At 33.9% G+C, this 20,428-nt stretch overlaps 2 protein-coding genes and 1 long non-coding RNA gene across 4 annotated transcripts; 2 read left to right on the forward strand and 1 right to left on the reverse strand.

Moving 5' to 3' along the window:
* The first annotated feature begins 158 nt into the window (after window positions 1–158).
* On the forward strand, window positions 159–1,653 carry LOC105135534 (uncharacterized). Its single transcript, XR_844193.1, has 2 exons — window positions 159–1,172; window positions 1,384–1,653. It is a non-coding gene; the product is annotated as an uncharacterized LOC105135534 (long non-coding RNA).
* Window positions 1,654–5,133: 3,480 nt separating this feature from the next.
* LOC105135536 (Leucine-rich repeat protein kinase family protein) lies at window positions 5,134–8,346 on the reverse strand. The gene is made up of 2 exons (XM_011040446.1): window positions 6,346–8,346; window positions 5,134–6,190 (listed from the first exon to the last, which is right to left on the reverse strand). The coding sequence occupies exons 1-2, from the start codon at window positions 7,823–7,825 to the stop codon at window positions 5,520–5,522; spliced, it is 2,151 nt and encodes a 716-aa protein (XP_011038748.1). The 5' UTR covers window positions 7,826–8,346; the 3' UTR covers window positions 5,134–5,519.
* A 7,059-nt stretch (window positions 8,347–15,405) lies between these two features.
* LOC105135537 (Nucleotidylyl transferase superfamily protein) lies at window positions 15,406–19,846 on the forward strand. Of its 2 annotated transcripts, XM_011040447.1 has the most exons (12): window positions 15,408–15,566; window positions 15,655–15,753; window positions 15,826–15,910; window positions 15,998–16,067; window positions 16,146–16,206; window positions 16,290–16,343; window positions 16,643–16,799; window positions 16,881–16,977; window positions 17,142–17,251; window positions 17,851–17,957; window positions 19,249–19,359; window positions 19,458–19,846. In XM_011040447.1, exons 1-12 carry the CDS (start codon window positions 15,456–15,458, stop codon window positions 19,560–19,562), a joined length of 1,167 nt encoding a protein of 388 aa, XP_011038749.1. In that variant the 5' UTR covers window positions 15,408–15,455; the 3' UTR covers window positions 19,563–19,846. The 2 variants fall into 2 exon arrangements, with proteins under 2 accessions (XP_011038750.1, XP_011038749.1); XM_011040448.1 differs by lacking the exons at window positions 19,249–19,359; window positions 19,458–19,846 and adding an exon at window positions 18,930–19,226 and having other exon boundaries at window positions 15,406–15,566.
* The last annotated feature ends 582 nt before the right edge of the window (window positions 19,847–20,428 follow it).

A 20,428-nucleotide genomic window follows, 5' to 3' on the forward strand; every position in this document is an offset into this window, starting at 1 on the left:
CTTGTAGTTCTGATTATTATTTTTTTAAAAAAAAGTTTGGTCTGGCGCCCTGGTGGCCTTGATAGCCTTTATGGGCTTCTTAGGCTATTGTTTCGTCATGAACTTATGGGTTGGGAGGAGGGCATCTTTTTCCAGTATAAAAACCAGACACACAAGATGCAGCCTTTTTTACTGATCTGTGTAGGAACAGCGAGGGAACAAGAGAGCCGCCATTAGGGCTTCTGCAGCGGCTTTTAACCTTCGACAACAACTGGGTATTGCTAACTTTTTTGTTTCTCTAATTGAATCTTCCAGTACCTAAATTTACACTGCTTCTGCTTTTAGCATGAGGCTTAAATATTCTTTGCTAGGAAAAAAATGATTTGGTGGTAAAACCAATTACAACAGTTTTGATGAGACCATAATGTCATTTTATCCGATGATTTGTATGAATCCTGGATCATTAATGGTGAAATTTGGTGGATTATTAGGGTTGATTGTGAGGAAGGAACAGTATTTATCTGCATATTCTTTGTGAAAACAAATGGAATTGCTAGGAATCGTGCATGATGCGTATACTTATAAACATCTTCATTAACTGCCCCTGCCCCTGCTCCCTGGCATTTGATTTTGTTTTTTCTGTTTTGGCATTTAACCATTTTGTATGAAACTCTGAATGCTAATGTCAATATTTAAATTTACAATGTTATGATGGATGGATATTGTTTGCAAAGAGAAGCGAATGAGCATAGAAAGGAGTTAAGATACAGTGGTTGGAAAATGTTATGCGTTTGATCTTCATAGTCATAACATCTTGAACAATGGCCATTGTAAGAGTAAGAGGTCCATGAGTCAATAACTCTCTTTGCAGAAATGCATGACAAAGCATGGACTCCTATTTCACCCTTACAATGTCCATTGATTAAGATGTTATAACATTGTTATCAAGGGGTTTTTTTCCCCAAAAACTCCACATCAAGTGCAGCTCAAGTTCTCAGGAAAAATGGTCAATGGAAGATTCCAATGCATCCATTCACGGTAAGCATGGATATGGTTCAGGTATCAAATGTGAAGATTATACTGTGTTTCCATGAGGAGATTCTCAAAATGGGAACTTCAAGCGAAATTCTCATTTTCCGTTCAGCAGTGATGTGGTTGTCCATCTTCAAAACAATTAGGCTGCTATACCTCATGTAAGTTGTTGCAATACCCAATTGTCCCACCTTAAGGACAGTAGAATCTATTGTTTTCTCTCGACTTTATATGGTGACATGTTTTGGCACTAGGTCATACTCTAGGTTCTTCTGTGCATATGGTAGTGCTCTGTAATCAGATTCTCTTAATTACATCTCTCCTCTATAATGAAAGTGGTAAATAGTTTATTGTTGCTGTTGATTTTTTCAGATAAATACTGGCGTATCCCGAAGAAACTTTGAAATTGTTCCGGTGCGCTTCCAAGGGGTTGCTTTTTGGGACTGATTTTGTCAATTTTAAAAGAAAACGACCTCTATAAATTGAGACGACGAAATCCTTGCCTATTGCCTGTTTTAGGTTCTAAGATTGACGATATCAAATTAATAATGGCATTTGAGATGATGAACTCTCTGCCCAGTAACCTGTTTTAGGCACCAAGATTGACGATATCAATAAAATAATGTCATTTGATTCTGTTGATTGGGGAATTCTTTTCTATTTATTTTAGCCTCTGCAATTCATTTCTAAGTTTGATGATTGCGATCCAGTTGAATCACAGAATACATATTCTCACTTTCATATCTCAACTAATTGAGAGTCAAGATCAAGAAGGGGCCTTTTCCCCTTGTCATTTTGTGATTGTCATGTAAATTATCTTGAGAATGCTTATCAGTAGGCATATCTCTTCATCAAAGTGTGATACGACACCTCAAGATTTGCTGCTGTTCTTCACAAAAAGAAGTGGTGAGGCTATATTCACTAACTGTAGCAATTCCGTGCTGTCACGAATCCAAAACTGACGAGTGGGGTTATTGACAAGGCAATAGACAACAAGGGTTCTTACAAATTCTTGTTTGCTTTCGAAGAATATAACTAAAACAAACAAAGGATTCTCTTTTTGCCCTAACATTCAATTAAATTACTAAATTGAATTAATTTTCTTGTTTGCTTTCGAAGAATATAACTAAAACAAACAAAGGATTCTCTTTTTTCCCTAACATTCAATTAAATTACTAAATTGAATTAATTTTAATATATCTATATAAACTTATAGATTAATATATAAGCATGGTTCTCAGTTAATATAAAACTGAATTCTATATAATATAAGCATAATTTGTTAATGCAAGATCCTATTATACTAATGTTAATATTATTTATTATTAAATAATAAATTTAAAATAATATTATTGTTTCTTTTTATGCTATATAGCTATAGGTATTATATTACATGTATAATATCGGTATAGTATTTTATATATTCCTTTTACACTGATGTTGATAAAAAAAAAAAAAAATCAGCCCAAACATGTGCCCATGCTTTGTTCATGAAATTGATTAGCTGTTCTGAATTCATATGCTATGTGATGAAGGTGTTGCAGAATGTACAAGGATATTTGAAGGTCAAGGAGATGCGATGAGCTCATGCCTGCCATGAATACAAGAGAGATCCTTCGAGTTTAGGAGAAAAGGTGTGTGGGAGTAAAGCTATATTTGGAAACTCGGTTGAAATCAGTTTTTTTTTTAAATTTAAATTTTTTATTTAAAAAAAATATATATTTTTATATTGTTTGATATACTAATGCTAAAAATAATTTTTTAAAAAATAAAATAAAAAATTATTTTAATATATTTATAAATAAAAAAATATTTTAAATCATCGTCATTATCATAATCTCAGAAACATAAGCAGATTATAAATAAAAAAATATTTTAAATCATCATCATTATCATAATCTCATCTCAGAAACATAAGCACAGATGTTCTAAGCACAAGTTGAACCATAATCTATTTATGCGTTGTGCGGATGAGATTTCAATGGAGCAAATTATTAGCTAGCTCTTCCATAATCTATTTGTTTTTTGGACGGTTCTCCCAGGCAGCAGATTGGACTGTGCATCTTTCTTAAGCATGTAACGTCACCGGGGATGTGAAAGCTGGGATGGTTCCACAACAAAGAGGGAATGCACATTCTGTGAACAAGGAAACCCGAATCTCTCCTCTTTTTAGAATTTTTTCTATAATCAATTCATGTCTACCACACAGTTTTATGGTTGATTTGGTTTTGAGTTGTCAATTAAAGGATTCTGGAGTTAAGGTTAAAGCATCTAGTAAAAACGACGTCTCCTGCCTTGAATTCGAAGTGTAGGCAGGTTGTCAGTATCGTTCTGGCCACACAAATCCATGGTTCTATGCAATTAAAGATGGAGAATGGGTGGGAAACGATGTCCTTGCAGTTTTCCCCTTTTCCAGCTACCACCGCAGCATCAAGAATAAACGTTTTAGGGTTGAAGCTAAGATAGTTCTTACAATTCGAAGGGGTATCTTTACTTAATAACACCATTTAAAAACTTTAATGGGTATGACGATGAGCGATTAAAAAAAAAAATTGATTTTAGAAACACATTAAAATTTTGATTATAATATCATTAATATTTTTTAAAAAAATAATAAATAAATTTAATAATACTAAAAAAAGTTACTTATAGCTACTAGTATTTGTCACTTAAGAGTGGTGAGTAGCTCACTTTAGTAATTGGTGGTGATATTTATTGGTATTAACAAATTAATCTCATCAAGATCTTTTTCAAAATATTAATAATGTCTTAATAGGAGCGTTGTTATATATTTGACATCTTTTTTTTCTCTTTTTTATTGTAATTTATGTAGGTTTATTTTATATATTTTTTTACATTTCACATTTACCATGACAAGTTTAAATGTTGTGTTATTTAATCATAACATATACAAATTGTGTTATTTCACTATTTTATATATACACACACATGATGCTAATTTTTTAAAAAAAAGATCAATTTGAAAATAATAAAGTAGAAGAGGTTCACCTTAGAAAAAAATAAAGTGACCGATCATCCCATTAAATCCAAGATTTTGATACTCAAATATATCTTAGCCAGCCTAATCGTAACCTTTGCATAAATGTTGCCTTCCACCGCAACCGTAGCTCACCCCAACTGTTAATTGGTAAAAAAAAATGAAGGTTCCCAGATTTATAGTAAAAGATCTGTGTACAGTACACAGATTACTTACAGTCTGATGCACCTTATAACCTTTTTGTTTTTCTCTGTTTCCTCCTTTTGTTTTTCTTTTTTAAGAAAGCACTTTATCATGGAATAAAAAACCCATATAAAAATGTTGACTAATAAGACAGATATCATAAAAATGTTGACTAATACGACAGATATCATGTACAAGACTACAGGTATGTCTATTCGAAATTTATTCAAAAAAAAAAATCTCGCATTCTTGCTTCCCCACCATGACCAAGAAATTAAAGCCCCGAGATTAGTAAAACCTGAATTAAGCTAGAACCCTAATAAACCAGCTTAGCTGGAGTGAATTGACCAAAGACATTCCAGCAAGATTCTCTGTTAGTCAAAAAATGATTTAACAAATCAATGACCAATCAAATCCAGTGTACAGCTAAGAACTTTCTCGTTAATTGGATACTTTGATTACTAGTGGACTCCACTCCCTATATTCGCGCCACGCGGTTCGGTAACTAGAAACCCTACTATTTCTAATGGCTTCTGTTCTAAGCACAAGACAGTTGGGTAACAATTCCCTGAAACCTTTTATGTCATAATGCGATCAAGCATGGAGATTTGAGTGAAAGGGACAAAATGGACGAAATAAGTTTAAGCAAATTGTTGGGAAAAATATGGCTGCCAGAAAGATTGAAAATAGGTAGAACTCTTAAAGATTACCATGCAGGGTATTATATATATATATATATATATATATATATATATATATATGTAACTCAATCTGAAAGGGATCTTCTTAAGTATGGGTCTTTCCACATATATGGAACTCAATCTGAAAGGGATATGGCCACTCAGTCACCAGCCATTAGGGTATTTCTTCTTTCACGGGACGAGAACACTTCATCTATCTGCATTGCACTGCTACACTATTTTTTGTTATTACAGGATAGCTATAGCAAAGAAATGGGTAAATTCATTGACGGAGAACAAAGGAAGGGATAAAAGGGCCTGCAACGAGAGCAAGAAGAAGACATCCTTTTACATATACTAACAAGTTACGAACCAACTCATACAAAACCTAGTTGCTAGCATGCTCTTTTAGCAGACCTAACTTCACCTAGTCATCACGCAAAACCAAAGGAGAGAATCCTAACATGGACAATGACGAGAAATTACACAGATGCCATCATTACTCTTCACACTGCTACAGAGAACTTAATAGGGTACACGTTTCCACTGAATGAGCCAAAAACAATTATCTTCGAAATCCCTTCTCAGAGTAACCGATGGTTTTCGAGAAGCACTAGAGCATTGGATTCACAGTTCTGTTAGATTTCTTAATCAGAAGACATAGCCAATCTGTTAAAAACATCAGAGACATGCCTCATCGTAGGCCTCCTCTCTGGGCTGCTATGAACACAAGCCATTGCAATCTTCAAAACTGCAATAATCTCTTCTTCCTTATCCACATCTGGAGCCAAATAGGGGTCCAGGACATCTGCAAGTGGTTTCTGCTCTTCAATGCAAAGCTGAATCCAGTGAACAAGATGCATCTCAGTGGTACCAACATGGACCATCGGCGATCTTCCTGTGATCATTTCTAGTAGGATAACTCCATAAGAGTAAACATCCCATTTCTGTGATGGTTTTAAAACTTTTAGTGCTTCAGGAGCCTGGTAATAAGATCCCAAGTTTGTAGATGAAACTGTAGCAACTTCTGAGCTTGGCGCACCCTTTTGTTGTCTCTCTTGCAGTTTCTCTGAGGCAATTCGATTAGATTCCAGGGTTGGGGACCCTCCAGCAATGGTGGCGAGTCGTCCAAGCCCAAAATCAGAAATGTGTGGTTCCATGTTCTGTCCAAGAAGTACATTACTTGGCTTCAGATCTCCATGAACATATTTTTTAGGGCTGAATTCGTGAAGATAAACCAAGCCCTTTGCAATTCCCTTTATGATTTTCAACCGATCAGACCATGATAATGGGGTATACGACACCATTCCAGGCTTCCCTATTGACATTAAAGAATCGAAACATTCAAAATAACAAAAACATTAAACCAACAAATAAAATAATGCTTTAGGAAACAAAAATAAAACCTATTAATTAGGGTAAATGAGGCAAAAGAAAATTTGCTCCGGTGGCATGACAGTTTCTGAAACTTACCATGAAGAGCTGTGGCAAGACTCCCATTCGGTATGTAATCGTAGATGAGCAACTTCTCATCAACAGACCAGTAATACGCTCTGAGAATTACAATATTAGGATGCCTTAGCTTGCCAATTGCTTCCACTTCTGTTTGGAATTCCTTAAATCTTTGAGAGCCCCCCTCGCCCAATCTTCTCACGGCTAAAGTATGCCCATCTTCAAGCACAACTTTGTAAACAATTCCAATTCCACTCTTCCCTAGAACAAAAGCCGATGCCTTAAGCAGCTCATCCAAATCAAAAGCCACCTGCGCATCTAGTGGCACGAGATCATACTGCTCCACGTTCTCAGATAGAGTCTCGGATTCGTCCTTTCTAAAGCAAAAACACTCTTTCCTTTTCTTCCCTCCCTTATCAAAACCATAACTATTCCCATCCCTGTCCTTACTACGCTGACAAACCTTTGAATAACAATACGAAAACAACAACCCAACAAGGCAAATTCCAATGACATCACTAACAATTATTGCAACGACAGCAGTCTTACTCAGTCCTCGTCCTTTCTCACTCTTTCTGCCATTGCTATCTGAATCTTGAGGGGGGGAGTTGTTAGGCAGAAAAGGGATTGATGAAGGTGCAGCTGCACCATCGATGTCTGAAGAACATGGATTTTTCAATGGAGGGCCACAGAGACCAGGGTTTCCAATAAATGCTGTTGGTCCTCTGTTCATTAGAGCACCGGTTTGAGGTATTGGACCACTCAAATTGTTATAAGTTAGATCAATATAAACCTTCTCAGGAAGGTTTCCAAGGCTAGCTGGGATTGAACCAGTAAAGAGATTGTGTGACAAGTCAACAGTTCCTTGTAAGCTAGACAAATTTCCCATATCACTAGGAATTGAACCATTGAATTTATTAAATGAAAGATCAAGTTTTTCAAGAGAAATCAAACTGGCACCAAACCCAACTGGCAAAGAACCAGTGAAATTGTTTTGGCTAAGATCAAGGGCCCTAAGTCTCTTGCATAGAACAAATGATGTGGGTATGGACCCATTGAAAAGATTCTGGGATAAATCCAAGGTTTGAAGGTACTTAAGCTTGCCAAATTGATTTGGCAAAGACCCAGATAAGGAATTCCCATAAAGGACCAAACTTTGTAGTCCTTGAGCTTGAAAGAGCTCAGCAGGCAAACTACCAAAGAACCTGTTATTCCTCAAATTTACATGTCTAAGGTCAGAGAGTGACCCAAGAGCAGAAGGAAGAAACCCATAAAGTCTCTTCTTTGGAATGCTAACAGACATAACTTTAAAGTCCTTGCATGTAACCCCATTCCATGAACAGGGGTTATCATCGGAGGAGTTCCAGTTACTCAAAGACCCTTCTGGGTCTTCATAAATGGACTGCTTAAATGACAAAAGTGCGTACCCTTCATTATTCAAACAACTCACTAGACTATGACAGTTAAAGATAGCAAGAAGCAGCAAAATCAAAGAAAACATGTCTCCAAACAAAGTGACAGTTGGAGGGAGCAAAATGCAAAGCTAGCTGGGGCTTGAAAGGCAAGGGGCTTACCTTTCAGAAGCAGAAAACCAAGTGAGAAAGAAGAAAGCCTGAGAGAGGCAGTGGAGACCCCCTCTACCTGAGTGTGGGAAAGAGAGAGGGCGGGGAGAGAGAAAGGGGGTCTGAGTGTCACAGGCAGGAGAGAGTGTTGAAGAAGGGTAAGGGTTATTTTGGTAAAGCACAGACCTGACCTTGGGAAGATAGACAATTTTAGTGAGAGACGAAAACAGAATGGGAAAAGCAAAAGTTGTTGTTCACGGTTCACACTATTACAGATCTAAGAAGGCTTCTCGGATTTCTCTTCCGGTCAATTTATCGTGATATTTTCAGAAAGCTACTCCATCTCCATGTAAATTACTAACATGAGCGTGCTCTTTTTTGCTTTCTGGGGAGCTCCCTGTAATGTTTACTTTTGGCAAGGGCCTGTCTAGCCGTCTCTTTGCGTTCAGGCCAGAACATATTTTCGGACATAATGAAACGTTTATAGTTATTGACCCCTTTATGTTTTCCATGATATTTTAGTTTTTTAGGATAGAAGCTTTCTTTCACAAGAGAGTACACAATTTTGCAATGGATGCATGAAAAAAAATTACTGAAATAATTGAAATCATATGAATATTTCAGCTATCACAACATACAGATGAAATGACGTTGTAGATTTACACTTGATTTAACCATCATTGATTATTGCAAAGAAGAGTAAATCTATAGTTCTCTTGTTGGGGGGGGGGGGGGGGGGGGGGGTGGCCTTGGGGGGGGGGGGGGGGTTCTCTCTTCATGGAAGTCCTACATTACCTGGGTCATGCATGGAGCCTAAGCTAATTTCTTTCCGTAGAAAGAAGTGGAATTAATATCAAATTACCCAATAAACTGACAGAAGCAATGAATTGGATAGTCATGATGATCCCACGTTGGTTATAAACCGTTAAGGAGACAGAAGCCATGATTATGGTCACTTTGAACCCAGCAACGATCATATTATATACAGCAGAAATTCACTAGGATTCAGAACCAATTCCATTTCCATAGCTGGGATCTCGACTGCTAGGGTAACATCGGCCAGGTTTCAATCATAAATCCAGTACAATCAAACGAAAACAGATGGTCCTGATCTTTCTTTCATTTTTAATTGGCGGGACCCTTGAGGACACCTCGTGAATGCATGCACACTACCTGTAAAGGAGTCGATTCCATATCTCGTGATAGGAAAATGTGGACCTAGGAGATGAATTCATATATGATAATAAAATAGCCGTTTGACGAGTGGGCTATAAGAACAGAGTGGTGAACCCCACTGTAGACTTTAGAATACTTTATTGTTACGGCCACAGAAGAGGAGGTGGTAATAGAAAAGGTTTCCTTTTTATTATCGCTGCACATTGGTCATGTAATCCGCAACACGTGGCGTATAGTATTTTAATTTAATATTAAACCTAAGACATGAAGGGTTTTTTTAAAAGAAACAGTAAGAGATTGATAGTACTTGTGTGGATGCAGACTTGATTATGATTTAAAATATTTTTTATTTAAAAATATATTAAAATAATATTTTTATATTAATTCATTAAACTAGTTAAAAATATAAAGAAAATAATTTTAAATAAAAAATATATATTTTTAAGCAACATGTTTTTTTTAAACACATTATTAAACACAATCTAAATATTTTTAAGCAACATGTTTTTTTTAAATACATTATTAAACACAATCTAAATAGATGTTTGAGAGTGCAATAGATATTATTTTTTAAAATATTTTTATAGATATGTTATGATAATTTTTAATTGAGAAATTTATATTTAATACTATATATATATATATACATGTCAATAAATAAATAATTATTATTATTAATGATGATTAAATATTAAAATAGAAAAAAGTCAACTTCCTGCCCGTGTAAATATTTAATCACAGTTATCTTATAAGTTAATTTTGGTCGCCTTTAGCAAATAATTTTTATTTTCATAGATATGTTATGTAGATAAATTTTATTTATATAAAATAAAAAATAAAATTTAAAAATAAATTCCAATAATTGTTTTGGAGCATTATGGAATTAAAAAGATTGATTATACTCTTTAAAAAAGTGAACAAGACAATTTAAAGAACAACATAGACCATTAACTAAAATTGAAACAAAGAAAATAATGCAAGGTGAAATACAAAATTAATAAACGAGAGAAAAGGTATTAATTTAAATAAAAATAATAATTAACGGTTATAAAATAGAAATAAGTTATTATTAGGCTTGGCGAACCCAAATACCTTATTGGTTTTTTTATGAGCGGATGAAGCATTATCTGTTCTAGTTTTTTATAAATAGTTGACAAGTATTGTTTGGTGGCAAGTGATCTGTCATGCTTTACATCCTTTTCAAGTCGCATCCAGTGGGGAAAAAAATCAAGATATAGGTTTTTGGATAAAAAAATATTTTTGATTTTTATTTATCTTAAAATACTAACAAACTCATTTTCAATTATAAGATAACTTTTGATTTATTTGAAAAAATAAAAATAAAAACTAAGATTTTTAATTTGTTTTCTTAGATTAATGTATCCAGATTAGTTTGTGTATTATAATTAATTTTATAAATTTTAAAATTAATAACTATATAAATCTTAATAATAATTGTATAAATAGTCAAGAATTCAAGATGTTTTCTAATTACTTTTCTCAGCATGGGTAGATGACAAAGCCACCTCTACTCAACTCTCCTATGAGATATAAACTCATTACCCACAAATCAACTTTTTCGATAACAATAATGTTGCCATCTAAACACTTTCTCTTTTTTTAATAACCTTTTCTCTTATTCCCTCGACATTTAAGGATTAAAATGCAATTAATAAATTATAGGATCAAAATGAGAAATGATAAAACAACAAGGATCGAACTATAGACGAACTAAAAATTCAAGGAGCAAAATGATTTTTTTTCTTGCAGTATCCAAATGGTGCATGTTTCATTTTTTTTTTAAAAAATGGCCCTTCTTCTTTTAATTTTTATTTTTAAACTGCAAACAAAGTTTTATCTCACAAAGATTAATCTTTAATTCATCATCAAAATATTCATCAATACTTTGTACACGCGAGGGATTGTAAATAAAGGGAATCTCGACATACAAGACATTGTTAATGTAACTTGAGACCTGAAATTGCAAGTAAAAAAAAAATCTGATGATTGAAATAAAAAGAATATATACAGTTTTCTTGTTCACGCATGAATAGTGTATACTATAAGTTTTTTCGTGCATACTTTTTTAGGTCAGGCCAGGAGGAATAGTGCAGAACACATCATTCTTTTTCCTGAATGTTTTAAGCATGTCAAGTAATTTTAACTGTAATTAGTTCATGCCAATTGCTACTGGCATTTAAACGCAGAATGAACAGTAAAATGTTTTAACTTTTATAATTTAGTTTTTTTAACAATTTGGTTAGTAAGTTTACTGATAATTGAATTTTATAATTTAATTTAATTTAAATTTTATAGAGTTATTTTAATTTTATTATTTGAGTTTGGTAAATTAACTCGAATTTATTTATATTTATTTTTTATTAATTTTTTAATTTTATCTTTTAATATTAAGTTAATTAAAAATTATACTTCATGATTTTTTTTTTTTGTATAGATTTGTCACGTTCTCATGATCATAGTCATGGGCTAGCTCAGTTGCCTTAAAGTTTTTTTAATCATTTATTTTTAATTTTTTCATCTATTACCAGACTTCATAATTTATTATAGTTTGTTTTTTATAAAGTTATTCTAGTATTATGAATCAGGTCATGAGTTTAGTCAGTGTTTTTTTTCATGTCTTCAACTCATTTTTTTAATTAAAATTTATTTTTTATTTTATCATTCAATATTAAATTTATTAGAATTTAAGCTTAGTGTTTTTTTTACTTGTCTTTATAAGGTTACCAAGGTCTCAAAACCTAGATTGGAGATTTAACAAGTTAATTTAGATTAATTCAAGTAAATTCAAGTTTATCCGAATAAATCCAAATAAATTCAATATATTTTTGTTTTAATATTCTAAAAAATAAATTATTTTAATTATTTTAATTAAATTATATTTTTATTAGTTGATTGAGTTTTATTCGGATATGCAAAACTGACTAAGTCATGTCGAATTAACATATGTATAATTTTTTAAAAAAAAATATGTTAATAATACTTGAATATTTTTTTTACATTTAATAAAAAATTAAATTGATCAGCAACATAGCATAAGAACAACTATTTAATTGCAATTATAATATGATGTGATGTAATATAGTAGAATGAGAACTCTTAACAGGTGCAGTTAAAGGGCAAATGTGAGGTACTTGTGATTTCCCCTCCATTTTTAGGAATTTGAATTGCAAGCTTTGATGGGAATTTGATCTTCCATTTTTTCTCAATACGGCTACTCGTTTTCTTTTTGGAACCTCAGTCTTTCCATTCATTTTTTTTATAACATGGTTTTTTCTTCGAATTTCCATCTAATTTACAGTGAATTTCTGACACATGATAAACACGTGCACGCCTTTTTTGGTAAGCTGTCAAGAACTAATTTATTTTAATTAAATTATATTTTTATTAGCTAATTGAGTTTTATTCGGATATGCAAAATTGACTAAGTCATGTCGAATTAACATATGCACAATTTTTTTTAAAAAAACATGTTAATAATACTTGAATATTTTTTTTACATTTAATAAAAAATTGAATTGATCAGCAACATAGCACAAGAACAGCTATTTAATTGCAATTATAATGTGATGTGATGTAATATAGTAGAATGAGAACTCTTAACAGGTGCAGTTAAAGGGCAAATGTGAGGTACTTGTGATTTCCCCTCCATTTTTAGGAATTTGAATTGCAAGCTTTGATGGGAATTTGATCTTCCATTTTTTCTCAATACGGCTACTCTTTTTCTTTTTGGAACCTCAGTCTTTCCATTCATTTTTTTTATAACATGGTTTTTTCTTCGAATTTCCATCTAATTTACAGTGAATTTCTGACACATGATAAACACGTGCACGCCTTTTTTGGTAAGCTGTCAAGAACTAATGATGAACTGAACGAAAAATGGACAAAATATCCTTTTTTCAAAAAAAAAATGATGAACTGAACGAAAAATGGACAAAATGTCCTTTTTTCAAAAAAAAAAAAAAGAAAATGAAAAATGGACAAAATGACCACGTGGGGAGATTTTTTAGAATAAAACTGGAGGAGTTGAGGGTCGAGGCTGAGAAAAAAACATAAAAAAATCAAGAGTACCGTTATTCCAGCCTGGATGCTCCATGGCCTCCTTGGATCCCATGGATGAACAGTAAACCTGGTTTTTACCGTGCCCAGGGCCATTGCAGTACAGTGATACCCCCAAGGTTTTTTTTTCTTTTTTCTTTTTTCTTCTGAGTATAGATGAAACGTTGTCGTTACTTATTATAAGAAAAAAATTGCTGTTGAATACCATATTGCCTTTCTCCCTTCGACCAGGGATCTGAACAGGAGAAGGGAATCCAACTCGTCTCCTTTGATCATGCATGTACTTTCTTGCTTATGCATCGCTTAACACAAAATTTGATGACATTTAAGTTTAAGATTCCACGCATCCCTTTTTCTGGGACGAGAGATCGATGCCATGTTATTATGGTAGCGTCACTCACCCGTTGTTTCAAGCTTGTTAAACGTGATACTGATCAAGTTAAGTTATTGTGATATATATATATATATATGAGGACAAGAAGTGCCTGTTCAAGCCAGAACAGTCAAGCGTGCCCCTAGTAATTCCAATTCCATCCTTCTGGAAACTACCAATACGCATAAAATGTAAATATAGGAACTGATGAGTCAATTGATTTTAATTTTTTTTTTAAATTACTTATTCGGGTTTTATAAATTTTAAAATTATTAATTTTTTTTATAATTATTAATTTTAAAACTTGTAAATTTAGTTAAAATATATACAAGCTAATCAGAATATTCATATTAATTAAAAAATATAAATATAAAGGTATATCATATCTGTACATGTGTCATTCTAACATGTGTATCAAGGTCATAAATTAATCAAGACAATTGAAAAGTTTCGCTTATGTGATTAATTGAATTATTTTCACAATTACCTGAAACGTTACCCTCTAATTTAATACTGATGAGTATAAAAATTATTTTTTTAGATTTATATCAACTTACTCATGCCATAAGGACGCATTAGAAAAACCATATCCTCCACGTGCCCTGCACTGGACGTTCTTTTCTCCGAGGGGGGAAAAGCAGAGTTGTGAGTCCCTTGTAATTTACAGTTGAAAGGAGTGATCTTTTTTTTATTTTTTATGTAGCAGTAACAATGCCCTAATACTCCAGTTACCACGCAATTTGTGTCGCCATATGCATGTTAGAACTGATCAGAAGACACTGATGTAGCGACAAGTAGTCTACGAAGTACTAGGCAGTGTATGTTGGGGGCACAGACAGACATCATGCGGAACATCTTTTTTTCTCTCTCTCTGTTTTTTCACAAGATTGTTGCCAGGTTGCCATTCCTTGGTATTCTTTGTTTTCCGTCATTGAGCCCTGTCCATGAACAAGTATTTTAGGACCAACAAGATTTTCTTTTTTGCCAGGGGGATAACGAGATCTGGAAAAGTTATCTTGTGAGAATGTGATTTTGCTTCCAAACTGCAAATGCGGTGGGATGGGTTTGACATTTTCACACGTCCCTTCTCTGTGAAATCCAATTTGTTAAATTCAATTCTTTCTTGTTTTCCATGTTTTCAGCTTCAGCACACCTACACAGTGGAATTAGGGTTCTAGAAATGGCTTCCACTAACTAAAGTCATCAGAATACATTTAAAAAATAACATGAACTGGTGATGGCTATAGAATAGCAATTATTTTTTTGGATACCAACGTAGATATTTTGTTTTTCAAACTTTGAAGGTGCTATGGCTCCTGAGTGGTAGTGGTAAGATCTTATTGTTATTATTATAAGTCATTTTTTTTATGGCGAGTAAAAACCATTGTGACAGGGGTTATAATGGTGTCGACAATTGTGGTTTGCAGAGTTTTTTACAAGAATATAGTATAATATTTTGATAAAAAAAAAAGGAAAAAAAGAGCTTTTTATTTGTCTTTAAAACTGACACTTGCTCTTAAAAATGAGAAGTGTGTGTGTGTGTATAATAAAATAAAATTTACAATATTTAATAATTAACGATGGAGAAAATACGACGATAACAATAATTAGGTGGATAGTTGGAAAAACAATGATGATGATAATGAAAAAAAAAAAAAAAAACGGGGGAGATTGTAAAAGTAACATGCTATTATAATTTTTAAAATATTTTATTATTTTTCATGATTTATACACACACATATATATAAATTAATAACTAAATAAACTCAAGTTTATAAATTGATTATAATAATAATATTTTTATGTTGATAAAAAATATTTCACCTGGAATAAACGTCATTCGTTCACGTTTATTTAACGCAGAGTATTGGGCCCAAGGACTGGGCTGAGCACGATTAATAAAATAAGGGTCGTCATTTTTCTAGAGAAAGAGAGAAGGATCGATGAGCGTGGAGAAGACGACCATGCCGGACGCGTGGATTCGAGGTATAGTGGAAGCCATACATTCTGCCCCTAATCAGGCTGTGCTTTATCTCGCCGGTGGTGCCTCTCAGGTCTGTCCTGTTCCCTGTCTATGCTCCTTATCACATCAACACTTCATAATTAAGAAAAGCCAAGAAAATTTGTGCGTGATAATTATAGGCGCTAGGATGGTTGATGTCAGTACCTGGAGCTTCAAATACAGTGCTTGAAGCTGTTGTTCCTTACTCTAGAATGTCCTTTATTCAATTACTTGGGAAGGTAATCAAACTCCTTTTTATCCTTTTAAGAATTTTTTTTGTAAGCATATGATTTTTATTTTTAGTTTTTCAGATTCCCAGTCAACATTGTAGTCAACAAACTGCAGAGGAAATGGCTCTATTAGCTTACAACCGTGCTCTCAAGCTTTCCAGCCCAGGTCGCTAATTAGCATTTGGTAGTATTTGCTGCTTAAATTTATCTGAATTTAATAATTAAATTGGCTTCTTTTCGTCTGTTAAATCAGGTTACCCTGTTGTTGGTGTGGGTTTTACTGGTTCTTTAGCCAGCTCACGTCCGAAATTTGGGGATCACAGGTTTTCTGTCTACAAGACATTCTCTGGATTCGCAGTATTTTGGGTTCCTGCTTAACTTCTTGTTTTTCTTGCCTATAGGTTTTACTTGTCAACAAGAACATCCGATCGACTCTCAATATCTACTGTTACATTGTCTAAGGTAGTCATGAAAGTTTAATTTCTTTTTTGAATTAAATATTTAGTGTTGTGCTTTTGTAAGTACTCTTGTTGCTGATAATCCAGGGTTTGAGAACCCGGGAGCAAGAAGATACAGTTTCAAGTCATCTCTTACTCAAGGTTTGTGATAGACACTAAGTTTGCTTTGTTCAATTATATGTTTCCAGTCAGTTAAAAGAAAAGAAATAAGAAACGACGTTGCCACTGAAAATCATGAAATCTTTTATATCCCTTCGTGTGTATTGTTTTGTGAAAGGTTGCATTAACTTTCAAGATCCTGAAATCAGTAAGATAAAAAGAGTACCGATGCAATGGGCAATCCTTTTACTCTGCCAACTGTGATATGCTTGTGATGGCTCCGATTTTACACATTTCTTGGTTAATTTTTGCTAGTGTTTTCCCCCTACTTCTTGTTACAGGCTATTGCAAATGCATGCAAAGTCCAGGCAGCATCTGTTTCTCATTTGACTGAATCTGACATGTCTGATGAACATGAAACACACTTCAGCGAAGATCAAGAATTGGAACAACTTATAGATGGGAAAATATGCTTTAAGGTTTATCCATTTTCAAGTGGTATGATTAGTTCCTTGGATTGAATAAATTCAAATCGCAGTAAATTTTGTCGCTCATTCAGTTTCTACCACCTGTTTGCAGAGACTTATACATCTACTGCTGAGAGAAAGATAATACTTTCTGGTTCGTTTAATCCATTACATGACGGTCACGTCAAGCTTTTGGAAGTTGCTACTAGGTACATGAATCTGTAGTTGTAAATGTAAATTTAAGGCATGCTTGAGTCACTTTAATTCAATTTCCATGCCACTCATGCTGTAGACATTTATTTTAGCTTTTCTGTCATTTGTGTAAATGCGGATAAAAACACAATTCTCCTCATTGTTTTCTTTTTTTATGTAGCTTTTGTGGCAATGGATATCCCTGTTTTGAAATATCAGCAGTCAATGCTGACAAACCTCCACTATCAGTATCACAAATTAAGGACCGCATCAAGCAATTTGAAAAGGCTGGTGAGGCTCATTGTTTGATTTTTTTCACACCTGGACATCATGTATTATGTGTGTTTGTGGAAGGGTCATATTTTTGTGATGATGTGGCTATAAATGGATGGATTTTTTAGGGGAGGTTAGAATTTTGGGGTAACTGGTGTAGACATAGGTCACTTCTGAGCTAAAGGTAATGGAATGTTACTTTAAGCATATCAGGATTATCATATGAGTGGCACTATGCTGTTTTTGTTGGGGAATAGCCTTCTTTCTCTTTGATGTAGAGTATTACTTTAACTAGCATTAAAGGCATTCCAAATGATTGTTTATCTCTGCCATAAAGCTCTTAATGGACTCTGCCCCTGTGAAAACAGCATGGTTAATGGAATGGAATTTATTTCCGTGTTAGTTCTGTGGGGTTCCTTGTTTTTTAACATTATGCTAAGTTTCCCTCAATACCTTATTTAGTTTGTGGTAGTTTTTATTTCTTCTTCCCTCCGCTTGAATGTTGAAACTCACTTAACAACAGAAATATGGCTCATATCTAGCTAAATTGTGTATGGAATATGTCACCACCTACTTGTATGTATGACCTATTAACAAGTTCATTTTTAGAATGGCAGGAAAGACAGTAATTATTTCCAATCAACCTTATTTCTATAAGAAGGCTGAGCTTTTTCCAGGCAGTGCTTTTGTGATTGGCGCAGACACGGTGGGAAGGCTTATTAATGTATGGATCTTGACATTTCTTTAGTTGAATTTGCTCAAGTTATATTATGACCTCAATTTATGATTCTGGTGCATTTTAATGGTGCATGCTGCTTATTTTATGCTGCTTTCTCCTTTCGATGCAAATGTCAAGGTGCCTTATCTCTAGATAGCATTCATTGCACCTCTAATGAACATAGATTTTGTCTGTAAGATCTTCTTTGGAAAAAATCTCTATTTTTCTGGCAAGATTCTACTGTGTAAATGCATTTTTTTTTGCTGCCATATTGTCATATTGTACATATTCACAAATCAAAGTTATTAAGGGCATGGATTACTGATTAAACTGTACAGTTTACAGATCTCAGTTTCTTATGGACTTGATGCAAAGTGTTTTTAACAAACAATAAAGAGAAGGCTATCTAGAGACAAGAGTTTTGCATTTCTACTTTCTCATTTCTGTTGGAATGTATTTCATATAACCAAAATAAGAGGCATTGCTAGCCTAAAACTAGGAACTTTTCTCAATTTGAAAAACTAGAAAATGTATTTAAATAGTGAAATACGGGATAAGTACAGGTTCTTAAACTATGCTCAAAATCTTGAAATCTAAAAATGAAAACTAGAAAACTTGGTTTTCCAAGAAAAAATCTCATGCTTTGACCACTGAATGTAATTTCTAATCCTTGCAATTTTCTTGGAATTTATTCAAGAAGCACATCTTCAAATCCCATTTCTTAAGCCCTTTCTGCAGAAGCCATGCATTCATGCTCATTTATGGGAGTTAGTGGTATGGAAGGAAACGAACATGCTGTAACACTTTTCTGAGTTCCTAATGTGGCCCTTTACTAATGCATTCAAATTGATCTATGCGTGGATTAACTTTGCTTGCCAACATACCCATGTAGCTCTGACGTTCTAGGATATGTTGACTAGTGCACCTATTTTCCCCCTTAATTTTCTTTGCCTATGTGAATTGAACTTTGTATTTCAGTGTGTGCCTGGGGGTTGGAATTATTATGCCTGTAGATAGCGACAGAGAAGGCCTTAATAATGCAAGAGACTGGTATCTTTGTTTTATTGGGCTCCGCTCCCTACTCTACTCATAGCAGGAATGCCTTCAAAACTACAATGAGGACAGGGAAATATGACATGACTTGCAACGTAAATTGATGTTACTATGGAAACAATGATCTGATCTGAACTTTTACATTTCGTCTCCCTTTGCTAGGAAAAATATTTGTGTTAGAATGGACAAGTTTTTCTTTCCCTGTCCATTTATATTCATTTATTATTATTTTACTGCTTTCCAGCCTAAGTATTATGATGGAGACCATGGGAAGATGCTAGAGATACTTGATGGATGCAAAAGAATTGGGTGCACCTTCCTTGTAGGTGGCCGTAAAGTGGATGGTGTCTTTAAGGTGTTTCCACATACCATAAGCCCATAAAAGTATCCTTTTTCATCTCTATTTCTTCTCGTGGAAATTCTGTCAATGTTGTTTGCGTGGTCTTTCTGCAGGTTCTCGAAGACTTCGACATTCCAGAGACATTGAAAGATATGTTTGTCTCAATACCAGCTGATAGGTTTCGCATGGATATTTCCTCCACCGAAATAAGAAAGTAGTGGATTGTGATCTCATAGGCAGCAACATCTACTGATGACATCCTTTGTATGATAATTTTGCGCTATGCCTATAGAAAGTACTTTCCTATTATTCATGCATCTACTGATTACTAGAGTTGAAATAAAAGAAAATTGTTAAAGAAATGCAAATAAAAGTCAATACGGGTACCAAATGCTGCTATCATTTTATCTTCACTGCATGTTTTACACTTGCATTTGAATCTGCGGTACCCGTGAAATTTTTAAGTGAATCATTGAAACATTATTGATCTTTCCTTTATTAATTGATCTTGCAGCAGTGCCGTTGGTGTAGAATCATTGAAACACTATGGTTTGGCATCTTTAAAGTAGGATTAGGTGAAAGATCTAGCTATTGTCAACTTTCAGGCTCTTACCTGTTTTGCTTCTTTTCTGGGTGTTTTCACTTTTCATTTCCAAGATTGAACGGATATGCTTGAGGCTAAGAGACTCTCAAAGCAGCGAGCCATGAGCTATCTTTTGATAGGATACAGTTTGAAGTATGATACGAAATTTTCACGTTTTGGGTGTTATATCTCCTAAATTTCCCCTGCTAGCCTTTTACTGCATTCCAGTTCAGTTTCCAGAAATACTTCTAAATCATTACTGTTTGTCCTCGAGAGTGTATATGAAATTCTGAAAAGCAGCTGATATCACAGAAGATATTTGGCATTGTATGAACCTAAAACTAGTGGTATCCTACCTGGACGGGGAAAGAGGAAGCCATTGTATGAACCTCATATGGAAATAGAATTTGAACTAGTGGTATCCTGGACGGCGGGAGAGGAAGGTCCACGCCGCCACCATGTTAGCCTTCATTATAGCTTCGGCCTTTTTTTTTTTTTTTT

Source organism: Populus euphratica, unplaced genomic scaffold (assembly GCF_000495115.2).
Source record: "Populus euphratica unplaced genomic scaffold, PopEup_1.0 scaffold123.1, whole genome shotgun sequence".
NCBI classification, from domain to species: Eukaryota; Viridiplantae; Streptophyta; class Magnoliopsida; order Malpighiales; family Salicaceae; genus Populus; species Populus euphratica.

Bases quoted from the DNA above. Each gene is read 5' to 3' on its own strand.
- LOC105135536 (XM_011040446.1), bottom strand. From the start codon at position 7,825: ATGTTTTCTTTGATTTTGCTGCTTCTTGCTATCTTTAACTGTCATAGT. The intron at 6,191-6,345 runs GTAAGTTTCAGA...TAATGTCAATAG, and splicing joins TCTTGCCACAGCTCTTCATG to GGAAGCCTGGAATGGTGTCG.
- LOC105135537 (XM_011040447.1), top strand. From the start codon at position 15,456: ATGAGCGTGGAGAAGACGACCATGCCGGACGCGTGGATTCGAGGTATA. The intron at 16,344-16,642 runs GTTTGTGATAGA...TTCTTGTTACAG, and splicing joins CAAGTCATCTCTTACTCAAG to GCTATTGCAAATGCATGCAA. The intron at 16,978-17,141 runs GTACATGAATCT...TTTTTTATGTAG, and splicing joins CTTTTGGAAGTTGCTACTAG to CTTTTGTGGCAATGGATATC.